Below are 23,609 nucleotides of genomic sequence, written 5' to 3' on the forward strand. Positions count from 1 at the left end.
CAAAGAGTTTGTTGTCATTTCTGAATCTTTCAACAGTATACCGATATCTGGAAACATGCCTCATGTTTGTTGGAAAGAACCAGAAACAGTATTAACCAGATCCCAACCTTTACAATAAGTCCTAAATAACTTGAACAGTAAGTTGTTGGAAAGATGTTACAGCTTTGAACTTAAAAGACTGCTTTGTCCATGGCCACCATGAAGAAGAATAAACCTGTTCAACAGAAGTAACCAATTATATGACAATACTTCTGCATGTTTACAAGGAGTTCACACAGCTCAGTGTAATGTTGTGATATCACAGTCATGGTATTTGTGAAGCTTGTTCTACTCAGGGCCAGGAAGTGGGCTTTCAGACAAAATGTCTGGTTCCAAAAGAAGTTTTTTTCTGCCCAGGACTCAAAAAGATTCGGATGCAATGTTTGAAATGTGGTAAAAGCAGCAATCACCAGCATCCGACTTATTGTCCATTATGCTCCATTTGCAAACCTTGCTAAAATATTGACTGCCTTCAGTATCAAGAATCCTTCTGCTACTTATTTAGAGTGCACATCATGACCCCCTTACTGCGGTGAAATGTGGAGAGCGAACAGATAACAAGTCTATATTTAACTGAAATTCATGAACGAAATAGAGCTGCTTTTTAGACCCCAATTTTAATACATTTTGAATTTAATGGATTTTACGGCTAACACATCTGAAGGTACTGCTGAGCCACCTAGTTAAAATAACACCATATGTAAATATTGGCTACACGTGGGAGAGTATATTTAATATAAAAAAAAAAGATGGGGTAAGACACAAATCAACATTTAAACTCAATGAAACAGCTTTCACAGTTTACTATAGCAAGACGTAGGCTACAGAAATGACCCAATGATCTGGCGTGGGAAGTGAAGATGATAACTTTTGCATATTTTTTGATATTTATAAATCACTTTCTGTAGATTGTTACCCTTAAGTGTGATTTTTAACACGAAATCTGTTATGTTACAGTAAGCTTGCAGGCTTGCATCCTAATCTCTTTGCTCAAATTGATATTTTAATTAAAGGACGTGTTCAAAACAGATATTATATGTTAGGTTAATTGAGGTCTTGTTAGTTGCCATATGCTTTAAATCACATCATGTCACTTGCTGATTATATTCTGTGTGAGTAGTAAAGACGTTGACTACTAACAGAACATGTACCTGTCAGAAAAAGGTTTGCAATGAAAAGCAAAGAAGACCACTTCGGCCCAAATCAAGAAAACCAGTGGTGTTCAAACTGAAGGCAATTTGACTCCATGTCAAATTGATTCTATCCTTTCTCCCTAGTATGGTTAAGGTGCAAACAAATGTCACAATAGAAAAGACCCAGCAACCAGGGTATCAAGAAGATATCTAACCATGTTCGGATAACACTAGAAGCATAGTTCACAACCAGCCAACAGGGAGTTCGAAATCAAACTTGCTCCATACCAAAAGGAATCCAGAGAGATTTGCTAAACTCTGCAATTCCATTAATGATCATCGGGTTTCTGATATACAAGACCATGTTATTCACTTGAATTAACTCCAAGGTAAACTGCTTTCCCATTTGGATAAGTTTTTAGACTAAAGTTGTCTCAATTTGCTGCAGCAGGGCTTGTAACAGATTAGGGCCTAAATGTGCCTGTGGTGGGACATAAAATGAGTATCTTTGTGGGAAAAAAACCTCAACCTCAGCACTGGTCTTGTTACAACATGGGGTCTGCCTCTGTTGTAATGAGAGATTTCATGTGGGTTGGCATAAGGAACACACCTATTTAACCTCTTCTTGAATTCTTTGGTGGTGTTTGTTTCATTCTTCCTCTGTTTCTTGTTTACATAACCCTTCCTCCTTGCTGAAGTTGTTGCTCAAGTCTGTTCACTCTGGCTGAATGTGAATTTATGTGAATGTATGCTGCCCCTAAAAATTCACCATGACAGCTGATATACTTGTTCATCCCTGTGTTCTACTGACATTAAATTAGGATGGCGCCAATCTGCCAGAAACACTTGCCTGGACTTCTTATTCAAAAGATACATTTAGTGAGATTGTCATGACAATATGTTGCATTTTTTTATAATATCTCTCAGGGAGAATAACACACATTGCAAAAGGGTCGGGTGAAGAAAGCATAACTTTACTTATGTATAGAGCAGCCTACTGAATGTAATTACTGCAGATGTTAGGTCTAGGCTTTGAAAAGCCATGTGGTGAGCTGCTGGGTGGATTGAAATTCCCAGTGAAGTTGCGGAGATAATGCTACCTACTGACAGACAAGTCCATCAAACTGGGCATTGTGAGCTACTTGCTAGTAAATTACTGGTGGTCATGATTATTTGGCCTCCTCTACAGGTATAGAGCCTGATTCACAACGGTAAACTTACACGTATGTGTAAGTTTAGGATTGGTTGCTATTCACAAGAGGATTTACGAGTAGTAGCTTAATGCGTGCGGAGTCGCCGCACATAAAACATACATTTACCTTTGTTAATCAAGACCAGAATCTGTAACTAGTTTGGTTGACCAGTACATTGTATCGAAGTCTGACCCAAAGAGTTATGCACCTTAAGAATTCAGTCACTATGCAAACAACATTGAGTGGAATATCATTGGAAGGTCCACCCTAACCAGGGTCACAGGAACATCAGCTTACATTTTAAAACAGAAAACATACCGGCTCCACAGAGTCACAACATATGTCCAAGGCCTCAACAATGGGGTTGACTGGCACCAGATGTGAGGTACAATTTATCACCATGTATTTCGACCATTGGTGCAAGGAACACTTTGCTAACCAGCAGTTCACTGTTTAGTTTCAAAGGAAGACTACACCCCATTGAAGAAGTTATCAATCACGAACCAGAGGCACCATGTCACGATTTATAATGATCTGGGACAGTTAGTTAAGCACAACAATGGTACATGCTTTATTAATATCAACATATTCCTGTTGACTAAATGTTTAAATGGATTATTCCATTACACCCTAAATTTCAATCCTGTAGTCTTGTGGGAAATGAGTATGATATCAATTTTGAAGGTAGTATTATGAATTAAGAAGTACAAAGTGACTTCCCATAACTGTATTGTGATATTCACCAGGCACCCAAAATCCAAAATATTACATGAATACCATACCATGAGCTGCACAGCCTTGATGGCTCCTCCCCAAACAAGCAGATTTATGCATTTTCAGAGCAGACTTTAAACATATATCCCTACCACAAATGAAAATAGAATCGTGTAGGTTCCCAATGTAATGGTAATGCTTAAAAAGCATTAAAGACATTAAAGTTAAGACCAATGGTGACCAGCAAGTGACCTGGCATCTACCAGAATCTAACCTATTGATCCACATGGGGCTCACAAAAATTGAAATAAATTGAATTGTACATCATAAACTATAAAGATCCCCCTGCCATATGTGGAGTAGTTTGCAGGGGTGCAGGGCAGAACATAAGGCTCTGCACCTTAAATCCACTAGAATAGGGTTGGTAGTTATAGATATTTTGAGATGTTTGAGGCCATGGACCTTCTAATACAGTACAGTATAAGGCCAATGTATCTCTGAGTCCATACTCATGATAAAAAGGTAAAAGATTGCTAAATTATGGACAAACTATGTGAACAATTAAGGACCAATTGTTTACATAGTTGCAAGCACTAAGGCTATATGTCAAACATCTTCAAGCCCCTTTGCTTCCACTCACTGGAACTCACCAACTCATCCTTGACTCAAAACTATTAAAATAAACCAAAAAAATATAAACACAAGAACACATATAAGACTCACAAAAAGGGTCATATAGAAAATGGCAGATCACAACTTGTCAGGAAAATAGATCCACACACAGCAACATGAAGGATATCAAGTAGAATTAACATTTGAGTGTAAAATTGTATTTACAGTACAAACATGGAACATTTGCCTAACCAACATATTAATAGAGAACAGTGCAAAGGAGTTTATTATACCAAACACAAGGGTTGCATCGGGAAACAACCTTTACAATGCATCGTTTACAACGCAAGTCGTTACAATGATGCGTTGTTACATTGCTTGCCATTACAACGCAAGTCATTACAACAACTTGCGGTAGGGGGTGGAAGGTGTTGGATATGTTGGATTTTCAATCCAACACCTTCCCTACTTTTGCACACACTTGAGTGTGTAAATTATACTATTCCAAACTCCAGCGCCCCCCGAACGCAAGTCATTGTAACAACTTGCATTTCATGCGATATAACAACAGATTGTTGTGATGACTACTGTTGTAAACGCATGTGTTGTAACAAGTGCTATTCAGGTTGCATCACACAGATCAAAGCAAGAGCAGCGTATTCCATTGAAAAAGTAATCTATCCCTCTGTACAGGGTTGATATCGAAAGTGTGATTGACATTCATTGAAGATCCCACAATTGAAACAGTAGGCAATATCAGAGAAGGACTCACATCTTTTCCAGAATTATGATCCACCAAGAACAATCAAGATGATTGGAAAATTCTCCACTTCCACACACATTTCTAACAAAATGTTTGCTTGTTCCTGGGATAATTACACCAAACACTTTCTGCCCTTTGCCATCAATAAAAACTGCATTTTTAGACACCTTAACCACTCTCATTGAATACATGAACTTAAATTCCACCTTTCCTACCTTTTAAGGTTCCTTAATAAGTACCCAATCTCCTAGAGCCAGCACCATTTATTTGGCATTATGCCTTTTGTCAAACTATTCTTTTGAATAGTTCTGCTGAAACAAAACGTTGTCAGCTAGTTTGTTGCACACTTAAACTTCAACCTCATTGGTAGAAGATATACCCTTCATCTAATCTGGAAAAAGATTTGAACTTGAAGATATTTTACTTAACAACTTAAAGGGAGAAACTCCAGTAGTGCTATGTAGAGTAATGAAATAGACCCACAGCTTTTGTCTAAGAAAATCCTCTGCCTCAGAACCAGTAGCTATAGGGATCTTCAAAAAGGTATTCATTCTTTCCACCAAACCTTTCAAAGTAAGGGAATACAAGGCTACTTGAAGATGTTTAATAAGATTTGAATCAATATAAGGTTAATTGACACTGAGCGGAAGTGGTGACCAGTTATGTAGGTGCTCCTTCTATTTAAAAATTCTCCTTGAAAAGTTGATCACAGAAATTATCAGACTTGTCGTCCTTAGGGTAGACTTCCCCCACCTTTTTGCCTGCTTACCTCCACTTTTTGCTGTATGTTTTTTGTTGGTGTTGGGACTCTGAGCACTTTGCTCCTGCTGACCACTTCTAAAGTGCATGTGCTTCACCCATAAAACTTGGTTACATTGGTGTAAACCTGATTTGCAAATTTATTTTACTTATAAGTCCCTTGTGAAGTGGTATACCATATACCCAGGACCTGTAAACAAAATGCTATTAGTGGGCCTGCCGCACTGATTGTACCACCCACACAAGTAGCCTTACAAACCTATATCAGTCCTGCCATTGCAAGAGCTGTATGTGTAGTTTACTGCCACTCCAGCTTGGCATTTAAAACCACTTGACAAGCCTTAAACACTCCTTTTATTATACATAGGTCACCCCTAAGGTAGACCCTAGGTAGCCCTATGGCAGGGTGCTGTGTAAGTAAAATGTAGGACATGCACTTTTAAGTTTTATATGTCCTGGTAGTGACAAACAGCTTTATTCATTTTTCCCAATGCTAGCCTCCCAGAGGCTAGCATTGGGGATACATTAAAACACATTTTTATGCTGTAATTCCTGATTAGAAAGGTGTAGCTAGGTCACGATTCATATCTTTGGAATTGTAATGATAAATCCTCTTTATTGATAAAGTTAGATTTGAATATTACTATTTTAGAAATTGCATTTTCAGAAAGTGGACATTTTTCTGCTCTTAACTTTGTTCCATGTGCCTGCAGTGCAGTCCATCTCCAATACACGCCTGGGGTGGTGACAGCTATACACAATACCTCTAGACAGCCACAAACACAAGAAGGTGAGGTGCATCCACATTCTGAGAACTCATCTGCATTCTGATGGGTCTTCCTGGGCAGGCACAAATCCGAGGAGGCTGACAATTGCACTTCAATAGATAGTGTCATGTCTAAACACAAAGCACTGATTCACCTCCACGGATAGCCTGGCAGACTTTAAAGGGATCCTTGTGCATTTCAGAGAGTTTCTTTGAAGTCCTGGGGTTCTGATCCTACCAAATCAGTGCACTACTGGACATGTGAAGATCTCTGCTGGAGTTAAAGACTGCTGTGCTGTAAGGATTGCCAATTTTCCTGGACTAACTGTTATGAGGAACTGCTTGTTTGATTTGCTGCGCTGCTCTACCACCTGCTGATCTATGCCTTGCTGAGGACAAGGGCTGGACCCATATCACTTGAACCCAGAGTGACTCCAGGGGCTTGATGGCTTGCCTCTTGTTTTATGAAGTCTCAGGGACACAAAATGTTATGTTAAAAATGTTAAAAATTTGTTAGAGCGCAAAACAGCTGCCCCAGCAACGGGGCGTCCCAGCGCTGAACCATAAAAAGTACCTGAGGGGAGGGGTGGAACAGCAGGGAGTTTAGATCAGAGAGAACAGATGAGTTTTAATTGCCTTGTGAAAGGTAGTCAGGTTGGTCAGGGAACGAGTATGCAATGGCAGGGAGTTCCAAAGTTTCGCCCCTAAGACTTTGAAAGAACGGCCACCCATTCTGCTGAGCCTGGTTCGAGGGACCGCCACAAGGTGCTGTCCTAAAGAGCGCAGGGTGAGCTGGGGAGTGTAGGGTACCAGAAGCGGATGTAAGAGTTCAGGACAGTCTGATTTAAGAATTTTAAAGGCAGTGGTGTGAGTCTTGAATTGAATTAGAGACCCAATCGGCAGCCAATGAAGTTTCCGGATGGTAGCTCTAGCAGAGCACCTGCATGGAAGGCCCACCACGGCCCTGGCGGCTGAGTTTTGTACCCGTTGCAGCCGTGCTATTTCTGTTTTATTGGCCCCTAAGAATAAAACATTGGCATAATCCAACCGAGCAAGGATGATAGATTGGACGATTAGTTGGCGAGTTCTGGAGTCGAAGAAGCCAAGTATCGGACTGAGACTCCTCAACAGACCCACACACGTAGCTGCCACTTTCTTTGTGTGGGCCTGAAAGTTAAGCGAGGAGTCCAGCCAGACACCCAGATTCTTCACCACAGTTTTTGGCACGGGGGTGGGGCCAAGCAAAGAGGGCCACCAGTGTTCGCTCCAATGGCCGGGGTTTTTTCCAAGGAGCAGCACCTCTGTTTTCCCAACATTCAGTTGAAGGCAGTTGCGCGTCATCCATTGCGCAACTGCAGCTAGGCCATCCCTAAATTTCGCCGCCAAAATTGAGGGGCCCTCAGTGAGAGTGATGACCAGCTGCGTGTCGTCGGCGTACGACACCAGCGTGAGGTCCCACTCTTTTGCCACTACTGAGAGAGGCTGAACGTAGAGGTTAAAAAGGGATGGACTTAGCGCCGAACCCTGGGGAACTCCTTGTCCGATGGAATGGGGTTGGGAGACAAATGGAGGGGCTGAAACCCGGAAGGACCTATCCATACGGAAAGACCAAAATGCCCCGGAGGTGTTCAATAGTAGTCAGCAGGGCAGACTCTGTGCTGTGTCCTGGCCTGAAGCCATTCTGGGATGGGTCCAGGATATTATTTTGGACCATGTGATGGGACAAGACTTTATTCACATGGGCTTCTGCCAGTTTGGACGCCCATGGAAGCAGCGAAATAGGTCTGAAGTTTTCCGGCTTTGTGGGGTCTAACGTAGGCTTTTTAATGATAGGAGAGACCCATGCTTGCTTCCAGCAGGTAGGAACCACAGCCGAGGAGAAAGAAAGATTGAGCAGGGTGGCCAGGGGAGGGAGAAAGAAATCTAGGGATTCCAGAAATTTGGCTGGTCTCATGGGATCTGTGGGGGAGCCAGACTTAACCTGTCTGCACACTGTAGCTAGGTCCTCATGGGATATATCTGGTATTAGTGACAGCCTAGGCATATCGGCCAAAGGGTTAAGAGGATTTAGAGGCTCAGGAAAATCCTGTGGAAAAGTGATGTAAATTTTCCTCACCTTTTCTATGAAGAAGGCGGCAAGGTCCTCACATTGTTGCGAGGAAGTAATACAGGAAACTGGGTTGGAGCTGTTTTGGAGATTTTGTACTAGTTTGAAGATCGTTTTGGTGGGGTTGGTACTTAAATTGATTTCCTTTGCATAAAAGGATGCGCGAGTAGTACGTATCGCTTTGTGATACATTCGTAGTTTTGACAAGTAAAGGGCTTTGTCATTGTCCATATATTTCTTTCTCCAGCAACGTTCAGCTCTTTTACACTCCTTTCGCATGGTTTTAAGAGTCTCATTGTACCATGGGTTAGTAGGGGAACTACGGGTTTTAGTCCATTTAGCTGGGATTATGGTATCAAGCCCTGTGATGATCCAATAATGTCGCTGTTCTTGTCAAAGGGGTGGAACTCTCCCAATTTTGTGATGAGGCCACCAGGTGAAAGTTTATGCCATGGCCTCTTATAGCAGGGACTAGATGTATTTTTGATGAGCGGCTCTTTCACCATCAGGATAAATCTGATAAGGAAATGGTCGGTCCAGCCCATAGGTTTGGGGAGGTCAGCCTTAGCCTCTAAGATGTTGGTAAAAACAGGATCTAATAAGTGCCCGGCAATGTGAGTGGAGGAATGGATGAGAGAGTTTAGCTGTAGGGCCGTAAGATCCGCCAACAAGTTTTGCAATCCTGCTGGACTTTTCCATCTGTGAGTCCTACCCTTGCCTGAAGTGCCTGCTCCTGTCCTGGTCATGAGATTTGGGTTTTGCAGCTGATTTCTTGACAAAAACCGAAGCATCGCTGCTGCTGCGCGAGAAATTTCACTGCATCGCCATTCGACACCCACGCAAAAGCTGCTCAACGACAGTGGATCCATAGCCTACACTACTTGACATTGGCGCTCTGCATATGTGTGTATATATCTACATATAGTTACACACATATGTGTATATATGTATATATATGCGCATATATATATAAACATATATATATTCACTGAAAAAACATAGGTTTCAGGCACGTTATATTTAGAAATTAGCATTTTAAAAACCTTTGAAATTCACTGACAAAACCATAGGTTTCAGGGGCGTTATATTTAGTTGGACATTTCACTCGTACAACACCATAGAAATTCCACTGGTATAATTAGTTCAGCTAACTATAACTTGCGCGCCCGCAATGCACTGCTGATGACGTCACATATTACATCACCCATGACATGGACATTGACCTCACTCATGACATCATTGATGACATCTCAAACGACATCACTGATGATATCACTGATGACATCATCCAGTGAATGTGTGTTTCTCTGAAAATTAAATATGTTTTATATATGTATAGCTCAACCTCAGGATTGAAGGGGAATTATTTCTGAACTTAAAACGTGCCACAGGGCGTGTCTGAACACGTCACCTCAGGCCCCGTCCCCTCCCTTCACCACTGTGTAAACACGCTCTGTGACCATTTTAAGTTGGGAGATTAAATCCCCTAGGTCCAAATAGCCCACTAGGTACCTCTAGTAAGCGCCACAGAGCTGCGTTGCAGAGAGGTGAAAAAAGGGGCAGGGCCTGGACCACCTCTCTGCAACGCAGCGCAGTGGCTCTTACTGGAAGCACCTGGTGGACTAATTGGCCCCCGGGGGGCCTCAGGATTGAAGGGGAATTATTTCCCCACCTTAAAACGTGCCACAGGGTCTAACTAGCCCACCACTTATCTTCAGTAAGAGCCAGAGAGCTACGTTGCAGAGAGGTGTAAAAAGGGACATGGCCTGGACCACCTCTCTGCAAAGCAGCGCAGTGGTGCTTACTGGAGATAAGTGGTGGGCTAGTTGGCCCCCAGGGACCCTCAGTATTGAAGAGGAATTAATTCCCCAACTTAAAAGGCACCACAGGGTGTGTTTGCACACAGTTCACCTCAGGCCCCGCCCCCTCCCTTCACCACTGTGCAAACATGCACCGCAGTGCATTTTAAGTTGGGGGATTAAGTCCACTTGAATCCTGATGGTCCCTAGGATCGAACTAGCTCACCAGGTACCTCCAGTAAGCGCCACAGAGCTTTGTTGCAGAGAGGTGTAAAAAGGGGCTTGGCCTCTGAACACCTTTCTGCAACGCAGCTCCTTGGTGCCTACTGGAGGTACCTGGTAGGCTAGTTGGCCCCTACGGACTCACAGTATTCAAGGGGAATTAATTCTCCAACTTACAACTTCCCAGGGGGTGCATTTGCAAAGTGGTGAAGGAAGGGGAAGGGCCTAAGGTGACATGTGTGCAAGCACGCCCTGTGGCGCGTTTTAATTTGGGGAATTGATTCCTCTTCAATTCTGAGGGTCCCTGGGGGCCAACTAGCCCACCATGTACCCCCCCGTATACGCCAGGGAGCTGCGTTGCAGAGAGGTGTTCAGAGGCCGCGAGGCTTCCGCCCTGCCATTGCAAACAGGAGTGTCCCAGGGTGGGCACTGCAGGAGCCAGCCCTGGGGGGTGGCGGTCCCCAGGGCCATCATTGGCTCCAGGAGGGGGGCCCCCTCCCACCCCTCCCACTTAATGCAAAGCCCCGGAGGGGTGGTCCCCGGGGCATGGGGGTCCATAACAGACCCCCTATTTTGAATATTTAGTGCCCCGGGGAGGTGGCGGTCCCCATGGCGTGTAGAGGGGGCTCGAGCCCCCCCCACACAGGTTAATATTTTTTTTAAAGCCCCGGGGTGGCGGTCCCGGGGGCTTGGGGTGGCCTTAGAGGTCCCCCAACTTTAAACTAACAAACCCCGGGGTGGCAGTCCCCAGGGCTGTGGGGGGGGCCATGTGCTCCTGCAAATATTCATGCTTTTTCCCGGGGGTGGCGGTCCCAGGGGCAGTGTGGGGGGATTGGGCCCCCACACTTTTTTTTCGCTTGCCCCCGGGACCTGGCCCACCTAGGGGCTTTAATTAAATGAAGCGTGGTTGCCCGGATCCGCAGATCCTCCGCGCATCCCCTATTCTATTTATTTTTGTAATGCTTTTTTTGGCCCTAGGGGTCCTTCTAGGATCCCCTAAGCTGGCCTAGGGGGTCAGGGTGTTTCTAACATGCCCTCTGTTCTTGTTTTGTGCCTTAGTTTTTCTGTTTTCTTGTTTCTCAGTTCTACTTCCTGGTTTGGAGTGTTGACAGCCAATTAGAATACAGCTCGTGGTCGGGAGGGTGTGCGGTTCCATCGCAGCAATAGATATCACTATTTTTTTACATTTGTTTTTCTCAGCAACTACTAAACAGATTTACACCATTTAACAAAAAGAGTTCTTTCTGAACCAAGGGATACCTTTTTGCCAAATTTGGTGTAATTCCGTTCAGCAATTCGGGCTGTAGCCGCGGCGATATTCAGTTGTACAACCTTTCTCATAAAATGATTGAGGGGTGGTTGTTTGCCAAAATGTGCATCTTTAGACATGGCATGATGTGTTAGCCACAGTTCCGCCTTTTGCTCACGTTTTCGCTGTTGCCTTTAGTTCTTCAGTAGTATAACTTGGTATGGGCCTTCTTCTCTGACATTCATAGAAAAGAGTTTTGCAAAAGAATCTCACTGTGGTTGCTCCACTTCATAGGCAGGTTTGACCACTAGTGTGCAAACTCCACCCCTTCCTGGACACAGGGTTCTTGCATAAACTATGAAGGGGCACCCATAATCAGAGATTCATTCATTAACATGTTCACAGTTCCTGTAGGTATGAAAGCATTAAGCTATTGCCCCAGTTCACAAAGATGTTGATATCAGTGGCAGAGATTTGCTCTTATAGTATCATGGTATTTTTGTCCTTATTACTGTAAGTGAGGAGTAAGTCAGGAGTAGTACTACAGCAACTCACAAAAAATCTTTGTGAATCAGATCCAATGTATGAGCAAGAGGATCAGATCCTCGACTGGATGGAAAGACAATTTTTATTGAACAAATAGTCCAATTTAGGTATGGCAGGGAATCTATTACCTCTAATTACGGCTCTGTCTACGTCTACTGGGTGCAAGGTTCTCCTAGGGGGAAATTAAAGTCTTTCATCTTAATTTAATACTCAAAATGGCCTCAAATAGGATCACATGTTCTCCCCTTTAATTTTTTCTTTATATTTATTTTATTTACCCCAGGTTTTGAGTTATTGTCGGGGTGACGAACCAAAAATAGGGGATTGTAAATTCCCTGTTTATTATATGCATATGACATTGGGGCATATTATCTACAGTCTGCGATAAATATCACAATGCGCGCTTAGCGCGATTTTAATTAGCGCCGGCTATTGCTGGATTACATTGCTGTGTTAGCGGCGTATTAGCAACGCTTAGCTAACAGAGGATATGAAATCATGGGATAGACTGCGATAATGAACATCAGTGCGTTAAATTCTGCCGTGATTTCACAGCGCAAATATCAGGCTTGGTAATAGGGGAGTGTGGACTTAACCTTACAATCCACCTCCCATAGGCATTAATGGTAAGGCAGGTTTTAATCAGGCAATGAAATTGATGGGGCTTAGCGTGACTTTTGTCATCGCAGGACAGCTTTGCTAATAGAGCGAAGTTGTTTTAGCGACCTTTTCCATGTGCTTTTTGTAAGGAACGCCTACTGTGCATGTCATTAGCAATAATTATCGCTGGTATGCAAGGCGATAGGAAAACCGGCAGATAATGCTGAAAAGATGGCGCTAACGCATGTTAGCGCTGGCTTGCTAATAGCGCGATAAAAATATTGCTGCTTTATCGGCAAAAAGGGCAGCTAAAGCGGCGATAAGGCCCTTGCTATTATGCCCCATTGTCTTTTATTGACCTTACCCAAAAGGGTTTACAATATCGTTTGACATGCCTGTAACAGTACGAAAAATGTCTACTTTTCAAAAATGTATGTGGCTAAAAGTAAGATAAAGTATACATTATTTGTCTCATCCAGCTCCCTGCAAAACCTCAACCTTATTTGTTATGTAATATTGATTGTGTAGTACGAAGTTTACTGCTGTTAATCACACTGGACATTTTACTGCTGAAATGTGTAACAGGTGCTTGGAAATATCTTGGATTAAAAGATAGAATCTGTGATTTAAGTGACAATAATAATATTTACGACTTAGATCATGTCATTTTTATTTGTTCAGAGTTGCATTTTTCTCGCCAGTACTACTCTTTGTTAGATCAAATGGCCTCACTATTTATGAAGGTTGACGAAGGCTATTTCTTCAGAAACGTGCTGCTATTATTTTAATTTTTTTTATGTATTAAACGTTTTATGTATTTGTATTGAATATATATATATATATATATATATATATATATATATATATATATATATATATATATATATATATATATATATATGTGTGTGTGTGTATCTGTGTTTGTGTGTGTGTGAATATATATTTTTTTCTCATTGATTCCTGCTCCTCTATAACTTCTCCTTAATATTTCTTTTTAATATCTTTTTAACATCCTTCCACCCTGTGTTGCTTTAGCAAGGGCCTAGCAGCTTCACACGTATTCTGTGCTTTTTGCTTTTCCATCTATAGGATTTCCTTTCAGTTCCTTGTTCAACTTCCTGGTATTACTGTATTTTGCACTTTTCTTTTCTGAGCATCCCAGCAAAGTGCTACTAGGCCACCCACTTCCTACTTGTCACATCCCACACACGTTTGTTTATCCACTAAATTTACCATTCTATCCTGACAATCAGTCATGTCGGAAGAGTGCATGTACATGCATAGGGAATGTTTTTGCCGTTTAGAAAACCGATTATATTAGCCCACCTATGCATCTGCATGCATATTCATGCATCGTTACTCATTGGTGGCCATTTTGGAATTGATTCATGACTGTGCAGAAAATGCTGTGAGCTGGGAATCAAATATTAGTCAGTTAAATTAAAATAAAAAAGGCCACAAAAAGAAAGAAGAAACCAAGTGCACTGCTTTCAGATGAATTTCGAATTATAATATTATTAGATATAATGAGGTGCCATTGCTTTGATTATACATAAGGTTGCCTAACCAAAGTTAGCCCATCTGCCAGCTTGTCCATCCTATGCAAAATATGATTTGCTACAGATAGACATATGCACATTTAGTTCAGCACATATAGTAAACCAACTAACTGAAGTTGCTAGGATTAGTGGTGCAAGATAAACACTTCATAAGTGCATAAATGTAATATGTATTGTGACTGAGTCATCCTCTGCAGGTAGCATACCATACCTTCCTCTGATTCAAAGAGTGTGCATTGCTACCTGTATATCCAAAAAGAGGATCCTTCTATGTAGATGATACATTTAAGAAAGATTATTTCTAGAACCAATGATCCTTCCAAAATTTACAACAGGTGACGTTGTGGATTGAAGTCCTCAAATTTCTTGAGTTATCTAATTTGGACACTTATATATCAATGCAATTCCCAAAAGACAGACAGGATAAACCCTTTGATACAGCAGGTCCTTGGTTTCCAATTATTCTTGAGTTGTCCTGATTGGACTTATTGAATGACAGCGTAACACAATGACATCAAAGTATCTAAAACTGGAGAACGAGGGCAATGCAAACCAAGCGTGCTACCCATTGAGTATGTGATTGCTAAGTTCGTAGATTTACAGGGTTATACAAGCATTATATCATAGGAGTAAACATTGTTTATAGGTATCCTTATCAATTTAAATAGCATCTCCATAGATCAGTAAGAAATTGACTCTGAATGTAAATTTATAGATAGAATATGCATCGTATGCATCTATCTATACTAAAATATTGTGGTGGTGATAATCGGAATACGGTTGACACTGACTGAGAAAGCTGAGATTGAGAATACTGAAATGTAGTGATCACAAAAACTCTTCAGAGGAACCCATTTGAATATTGCCATTTTGAGCACAATTCTGACAAAAAGACCAGCACAAACATCGAATTTTAAACAGAGTAACATGGAATACTTTTTAAATTTCACATCAGTCGTAATTTCCATGTCATTGAGATTGCATACAAATGTAAAGTAATAATTTTTAGCAAAATAAATTGAAGACATGTCTTTTCTTTGTTTTATGAAACACTTAATACAAACGCGTTCTTTTTGCATATAATTATATTGTCAAAAGACGTCATAAATGTGATGCTGGGACGGATATAACATTTATGTCTTGAGACACTGAGCTTGATTTACAAAGAACCGCTGCACTTGTGACGGAGACCTGCAGTTGGGGGCGAGTCTCTGTACTCAGGGTTGGATATCCGCAATGTGAATTCTCACTGCGAAGATTCCACTCTGAGTGTTGAGACCACCCCACGACTGTGGGGCCTGCGCCACAGGTGCGGAAGCCCTTTGTTCATAAAGACCTGTATTTTTAAGCATGAAAGGTCATTTTGTGGAAGATATAGGGATCCTCTTGGATCACCATCCAATGTTTTTCGCAAGCTTGGAGAACAGGAGGAACTCAAGCTGAGAAAGATAAAAGTGTGTGCTCAAAGAATGACCTGAATTACCAACCTGTATGTGGTGCTAATAGCCAATCAGTGAAGGATATGCCTTATGCTTAGGGTCAAAGTGCCATCCATTCCTCTGCATAACATGCAGGTTCTTTGACAGCAGATATGGAAGATGCTTCTGCAGAAGTGTCAATCTTTTCATTATCAACGAGTGATCACCAAAGGATAGGTACAAAAAATTCAATTCCCATTTCTCAGAGAGGCTTTGCTGAGACGCACAAATGTCAGGTCTTCTTTCTGTGTCAGTCTTTCATCATTCCATTGGCTTCCTGCTGTCGAGGGGATGAAAGGCTGGCACCTGGCAGGTCTGTCCATGTTTGTTAAAGGCTCACTGTGCTAAAAAGCAACCCTTGAAAGTATTCTAGAAATGTTAGTAGTTATACAGGTGATCCATGCCAAGGTTCACCTTTAACAATGTGACATTACTGCCCCCCCCCGGTTTGAAAAGTCTGCATAGTGACAATATTAGAACAAACTTTGAATACCATTAAAACAACTTATTCATTATCTAGACTTACTTGAATTGAATATGTTGTCTGAAAGCACATGTTACAAAAATGGCACTATCCACCACTCTACATAACAATTATGTTGTCACTCTTCAAATACAATGTCTGCTCATCCAACTAAGAGACTCCTATTTGCAAACATCCTCCGCATACACAAATCCAGACCTGAAGGTTGGGCCTTCTTCAGCCTGCTCCTAAACCCTGGAACGAACCACCCCCTGCAGGATACCCTCCCGGGTGATCATATGTTAAACAAATACACAAGGAAACGTAACATAACATAACACAAGCAGCATGCTTAGCACACGCAAAAATGCACATCATTGATCATACTGAGGTGAAATTGCACACTTGCAAATTGATATCTGGACAGTGGAACACACAATTAAGTAAAATTCCCATAACTCAGGTACATCTAGGTATGGGCACTGTTGAAGAAAACGACAAAAAAACAAGGGTTGCAGTCATGGATTGTATGTCAAAATATCAATAACAAAACATAATCTGACATAAATATTGTGGCCTAGATATTGATTATAATAACATCACATGATTAAATGTATATTTTCTCTTATTAACACCAATCAGAAAATATTAGTGTAAACACTATTTAGGACACAGCATGTTTGTCAGGTGAGATTTTGGACACATTATTGTGTTATCATACTACATCAAGGCAAGAAGCTACATAAAGTAACTCTAAGTTTAAATGACTTAGAATGGTTGGATTTAACATTATCCTAACGCAACCTTTCTCTCTGATAGAGGGGCAGTTATAGTCACCTCTACCTGTTAACACACCTTTAATAGTGAACATTTTATACATTATGGCTCACATTTATCAAATTTTTCTGTCACCCTTATGCAATACAAGGGCGAGCCGAAAACAAAATGAGATTTATCAAGCCACACAAGATAAATCAAGAGTAACGCAAGGCAGTGCAAATCGCTACCTTGCATTACTGAGCAGCATAGAGGCGTCCCAGGGGTGGAACATGGGTGTTCCCAAGCATCCACTCATGGATTCTGATACCTTCCCAGATTTACCAACACTGATAGACCTGGGAGTGCGTCAGTATTGTACGTCTCCTCCCAAGAAGCACAACAATGAGAAATATATTTATTTCTCTTTGTAGTTTCCTCTTTCTTGGTGGGCTGCATTCTGCAAAGCAGGCACCCTTGCAACATGACACAAGGGTGCCTGAATTTACGTAAGGCAGCCAAAAGTGTGCCATTACTTCAAAATTACAAGAATGCGCCATATAAAAGTAAAAGCGGCAAATTCCTGCCCTGTCCTTTTCATGCAGCGTAGTGCCGAAAGATCGCTTGCTCTGTTGCATGAGTTTTTATATATTTCTGCAGTTTTGTGAACCATCTCCTTTGCCACATACAGACAGCAAGATACTAATTTACAAATTCAAATCAATTTTCAACAAGGTTTAATTTCAAAGGGACAGATGAGAATTTTTTTCCTTTTTACCAAACGTGATCAAAATGTATCCACTTCAATAAATAAGGCATTTCCAAATGCAAGTTGAAATAAGAAAGAGTAAAATATAATGTAAATATACTGCCGGACTAGTACTGACAGAATCACCCATTAACCTAATTTTTCATGGATTCCCTCATTTCCATCCTCTAATCGTAGCCGTAATCTCTCCTTAGCCTCTCTCTCATATTAATTTACTTTATAGTACTACTCAATCGAATTTAGAGTCGGACTGCTTTACATCACAAACATATACAGAGAATCACACAAAGAGAGAATCATACAAGCGTGTCAATCAATGTATAGGAAAGGGTGGTCTTCTCCAAACTTTTAGCTTGCTTTCCTCCTCTTTTTGCAGTATTCTTTTTGTTGCCCTTTGGCCTCAAAGCCCTTTACCACTGCTAACCAGTGCTAAAGTGCATTTCCTTCTCTCCAACATTGACTTAATGATGAGTTCTTTGAATTTACCTGCACTACTTATTTCCGGGCCCGGTTAAATTCAATGCTACTAGTCGGCATGCAGCACTGATTGTGTCACCTACACAAGTAGCCCTTTAAACATGTCTCAGGCCCGCCAATTCACAGCCTGTGTGTGTGCAGTTTTACTGCCATTTGTCTTGCAATTTAAAACCCTTTGCCAAGCATTAAGCTCCTCTTTTATTAAATATAAGTCAACCCCTAAGGTAGGCCCGTGGGCAGGGAGCTGTGTAAGTAAAAAGGAAGGACATGACTTTTATATTCTGCATGTCCTAGTAGTGAAAAACACCTAAATCCATTGTTCGCTACTGTGAGGCCTACTGCTCTCATTGGTTAACATTGGGAATTCTTTATTACACTTTTTAGCTGTAATTCCGGGTTATTACACTTTTTAGCTGTAATTCCGGGTTGAGAAGGAGTACCTCTGTGATGTTTTATGTCATTGGAATGGTAATGATAAATCCTCTTGGCAGGCAAAGTTGGGTTTAGCATTACTATTTTAGAAATGCTACTTTTAGAAAGATGAAAAAAGAACAACTAATGGACGAAATTCTTAACAATGTCAAACATTCATTCCCAGGACAGAGATCTGGGCCTAAATTCTTCGTTTTTTTGTTTACCACGCCATTCCAGTTTGGCCCAGGTTGTAGCCGGTAAAATGTATGCTTAGAAGATTCATAAATAGCATTGTATCTTTATAACAAATACACTTCATAAACATGTAATACACATAGGTTTCATTTTAACAAATATGGTGACCAAATATTTGTATAATAGAAATGTTTAATTACTAGAACAGGCAATAATTATGTCTAATGCTTCAGAAAAAGTAAAATTGCCAGTTAAAAAAAACAAGTCCCTTGATTCATTAACTAAAACGTATTAAAGATAGAAACAATATTCAGGTTTCTGTAAATACAGGAAGAGACACAGATCCACAGTCATGTCAAAAGAATACAAATAACATTGTATTATTAAGAAACAGGGAAATAGGATATTGCATAAATATCTGAAAGAGCTCTGAGACAATGTAAGGATACATTTGCTTTGGGTTTGACATAATGGGAAGAGATGTACACCGATGGCGAATACAGTAATTGATTATGAGTGTCAAGCATTCTGGAAAATAAAGTCATGCAATGTAGGTGGTAAACCGCTTTTGAAAGAGGGTGAAAAAAATCCACTAGCTTTGACAGGTGGCAATAATTGCAATGAAATCAGGTTAGCAGTTGAAGCTACAATATTTAGGCCATAACATAACTAAACTAAAACTATCAAATGGATTTTTGGTCAATTCACAAAACATTTGGCTATTAGTTTTCTGCTGCACCTTAGGAGCAATTAATCAATTGATATTAGGTATCAGATTTATGATTGATAAGTGCTGGAGTTATGCTGAATAAACTCTAGGGCAGTGGGAGTCTCGCGTAGTAGGACCTCGCACAACATTCCAGCAAGGTGTTTTTGGGAAAGGGATTCAGATCATGTCCCCTAGCCTCTAGGACATGGGATTTTGGCTTAGAGCATGACATTGCCCCATTTCCATGGACTGACTGGCACTGTTATACAATGTTGTGGAAAGAACACATCTATGACCATCAAATTGACAACGTTTTTAACTAAATCCAGACCTGCTGGGAAGGACTGCAGGCTGTGCTGAGTGGTACGGAGAATTAGAAAAAGTGGACAATCGGTTTTGATTTAACTATGTTTTCATGTTGGGTTGTAGTATGAAATATTGTAGATGGAATTTCGGGCTACCTTAAAATCGTAGCGAACATTTTAATGACAAAAATATCAACAGATAAGTGCAGAGAGGGTGGTACAGATGTAGTATAGTATTCGCAACTCCACATCTACCTAAATATATATATTTCTTATGTGGGTGTACGATTGTAGCACAATATTTTCATACTCAATATTCTGGACCCACACCTTCATGTGGGTCATTCTTCACCTATTGAAAATGGAAAATGAATTGGGGACTATCGTAGACATAATATATTATTATGTAAAATGTGTGAGGTGTTATTTGAGGAACAGCAGTTCTTTGTGAATCCGATAGCACTCATAGAAACGGAGCCCTAAAATAGGGTGGCACTAACAAAAACACACTCTCAGTAACACAACACCTAGAATTACTGACACTGCAGAATATGGTATTTTGGGGACCAAATATTACCAAATAGCCACATACAAAAGGAGAAGTAACTATGTGAATCAGTGTTTGTGCATAAATTCTTCTGCCTTATAAATGCCATCATGTTTAGCCAGGCGAAATGTGTTTGGGGAGAATCCCAAAGGTGTTGGTTTCCCCAGCCATTCTATGATCTCAAACTAGCATCACTAAATCTGTAATCAGGGCTTGAATTTTAATGTAGGGAGATAACATCAAGAGGTGTTTCAAGGTGGTGGATGTGATGGTGTTTTATTGTAAGAACTCTTGGTCCAGAATAAACTTTCTCATTTTTAGGGGGGTGGGTGGGGAAGGCATTACTCAGAAGTAGGGCAGTGACTCTGGCAGTGTTTAATGAATGTCAAAATAGTCAGAAGCCACACCCCATAAGAAGTCATAACCAGGAAGACATAGGAAGGTATTCAGAGTGCAAAGAACATGGCTACCTTGGAGAAGCCAGGAATTACTTTCTTATTGGATCTAATTATTTGAGTTTGTCATTGATAATGTTGGACAGGTATTGGTAAGATTCGGGACAGTTTTTTTCTTAGAATTGTTTTAAAAAGTGATATTCTGTTGAATTCTGGGGATCTAAAGGCATTTGTCCCGATGATCATTTCGATTTTTTGACCGGATTGATAGAGATCAGAGGGTAAGGTAACAGGTATAGTAAATTGGAGCTGAAGAGCAGGAATGAAAAAATTGAGGGAATGTGGGTACCCGCATTCCCTCACTTGTTTCCTTCCAGCTACCAGCAGTTTTGAAGTTATGTGGGCATTGTTTCTGTATGCCTTATGTATGTCGCTAGCAAAGTGCAGGGATAAGGGGGCCTTGCAGTTTTATGTGAACTGAGGTTACCCATCTTCATTTCGTGAAAATACTGAGAATTGTAATATTGAATTTCTAGGACCAAGAGGTAATATTTTGCAAATTCTAAAACGCACGTCTCAAGTTCATGTTATTCTCAATTAGCGTGCCATTAAGTCAGGATGACAAAGTAATGGCAGGAAGATGCCACATGGCATGGGCAACTATAGATGTGGAATTATTTCCCCAGTACTGATTGTGCTACTGGTAATTGGTTGAGTACGAGATAAAACAATTACAAAAAGAGAAATGTGTAACATTTTTGCAATAGTCAAGTTAACACATGCTATAAAGTATGCTCCTGTTTGAATGCCGACTCTGCAATAACATTGACATTTATTTCCGTTCATATTTAAAAATCTATGTTCCCAATTTTCAACTACTAATGCATCATTGAAAATAAAGAAATTAGTCATGAATACTCACTCAAGTGAGGATTGATTGGAGCTGTAAGAAAGAAAACGAAATACAGTGTTAGAAGAAAGGAATGTAATAAAAAACATACTACCACTTAATACACCTTCAATTAATGAATCCATTGCAGTTGTAAGTGTAGTACGATTACAAGTGAAAATACTTTGCTTTACAATCTTATGCCACTTAAAATGCATATTATGAAAGCTTGCATGTCTCTTGCAAAACATGTATTATTATGAGTTAAGTGGTGTGGATTAGTGGCTCAAATTCAGAGCTCCGGAACAAGAAAACCAAATATGTTAGACCATCAAATGTATGTATACTTTGTATTCTATATAGATCATCATGACTGCATTAGGTAACTTTTTCAGGTTTACAATTATAAGCTACAGGGAAGCATTGGGCATTGCAAGACAAACTTCCCCAGAATAATGCCAATTATTAAGGTGGGCAGAATGGAACATGGGCCAAGTTCTCCTGAAGCTAAAGTTAGCAAACAAGCCACTTCCCCTCATAAGTAACCCTGGGCGTAGTTTACGTAGTAGCGCTATGCATAGCTACGCAAAGTGCACTTCGCACTACGCACGCTACGCGTAGCTACACAAACTGCCTAGTGCAGTAGGGAAAATGCTGTTCGCACTGATTGCACAGTGCTGGATGGTTGTCCGCACTGCGCAATCATTGCAAACGGCATCTTGCACAGTGCAATCGGTCATTTTTTGCGGCTCAAGTAGATTTATACTCGAGCTGCAACTTTCTCAATGTGGACTGGTAGTTTCTCTGCGCAAGCGGTCGCGAGCATACGCACCCACTCGCAATGAGAAACCTGACCTCTCTGCGTTGAGAATCTCCCAGAGATGTTTATTTTCCATGCTCGCGACCGGCAACTTAATGTTGCTGATCGCAAACGAGGAAAAAGTCTCACAGGGATGTTGATTTTGCTCGCTCGCGGATGCCAACTTGACGTTGAGGACTGCAAGCAAGCAAGAAATGCCCGCTACGCGTTTTTGCACTGTACTACGTGCAATTTGCATAGTGCGTAGTAGTGCAAACTACGCACGCTATGCGAGCATAGCATAGTACTACACCCAGGGTTACTCATAAGTAAAAGGTGGCTGCATAGATACCTTATTTAATGTCCCTGTGGTTCAGATTTATTTTGTCTAAAATCAGATGCCATGCCTTGAACAAGAGAGTGGATTGGATGAGTTAGCATTTTATTAAATCTAATGCATCACTAGTGTTAGAAATGGGGTCTCTAGTTGGCAGAAGTAGGTACCTTTGTCCAAATAGGGACCCTTGCTTCTAGTCAGGATACACTCCTAAGATAACCCCTACTCATTCACTTGGTTGCTTGACACGAGCAGACAGGCTCATCTCAGAGGCAGTGTGTAAAGCATTTGTGAGCACATACACTAGAAATGGACATCACACCAGTTTAGAAAAATGAGTAATCTTTATCTTAACCACAACAAGACCAAACTACAGAAATCCACAAAACAGTAATAGACATATGACTTTCAGATGGTAGAAATAGTTCAGTTCAAAGCAAATTGCAGATGCAACACTTTCACACAAAGTACCTGGGATACATCATGCAAACAAACAAAATGGTCTACAGGGAAGGTAATGCGTTGGTTCCTTACACTCGGGGAAGGTGATGCGTCGGTTCCTTGCTCCGGGGGAGGTGATGCGTCGGTTACTTACCGGAGAGGAGGTGATGCATTGGTTTCTTACTGTGTGGGGAGGTGATGCGTCTATTGCTTACTGCGTACCCCAACAATACGACAAACTTGGAGCCTCAATGTGATGGGATGATCCTGGACGATGCGTGGATTCTTCCAGCTCCCAGAAGAAAACAGTCTCTAGAGGTCCAAAACAACAGCAGGAACCTCTTTGCAGGTCAGAACTCTCAGCAAGGTAGTTCAGGGGAGCTGGTGGTGAAGTCTTTGTGTCCCTGAAACTTCAGAACAAGAGGCAAGCTCAGTTGCAAGCCCTTGAAGATCTTCCTCAAGCTTTTCTCCTTTCCTTGGAAGCAAGTAGCCACTGCAGGCCAACACCAGACAGCAAATAGCACACGGGCAGTATTCCTCCTCAGCTTCTCCAGCTCTTCTCCTTGGCAAAGGT

The 23,609-nt window shown here is 41.1% G+C and overlaps 1 protein-coding gene across 4 annotated transcripts in view; it reads right to left on the reverse strand.

Annotated features, from left to right (window-relative positions):
• MDGA2 (MAM domain containing glycosylphosphatidylinositol anchor 2) overlaps positions 1-23,609 on the reverse strand; it is a 1,595,858-nt gene that overhangs the window by 118,613 nt on the left and 1,453,636 nt on the right. For all 4 annotated transcript variants that reach the window (XM_086937278.1, XM_086937277.1, XM_086937275.1 and 1 more), the window contains exon 12: positions 21,492-21,512. In XM_086937278.1, the coding sequence (XP_086793404.1) occupies positions 21,492-21,512 (21 nt within the window). The remainder of the gene's footprint in view (positions 1-21,491; positions 21,513-23,609) is intronic.

Source organism: Lissotriton vulgaris, chromosome 9 (genome assembly GCF_964263255.1).
Source record: "Lissotriton vulgaris chromosome 9, aLisVul1.2, whole genome shotgun sequence".
In the NCBI taxonomy this organism is placed as follows: Eukaryota; Metazoa; Chordata; class Amphibia; order Caudata; family Salamandridae; genus Lissotriton; species Lissotriton vulgaris.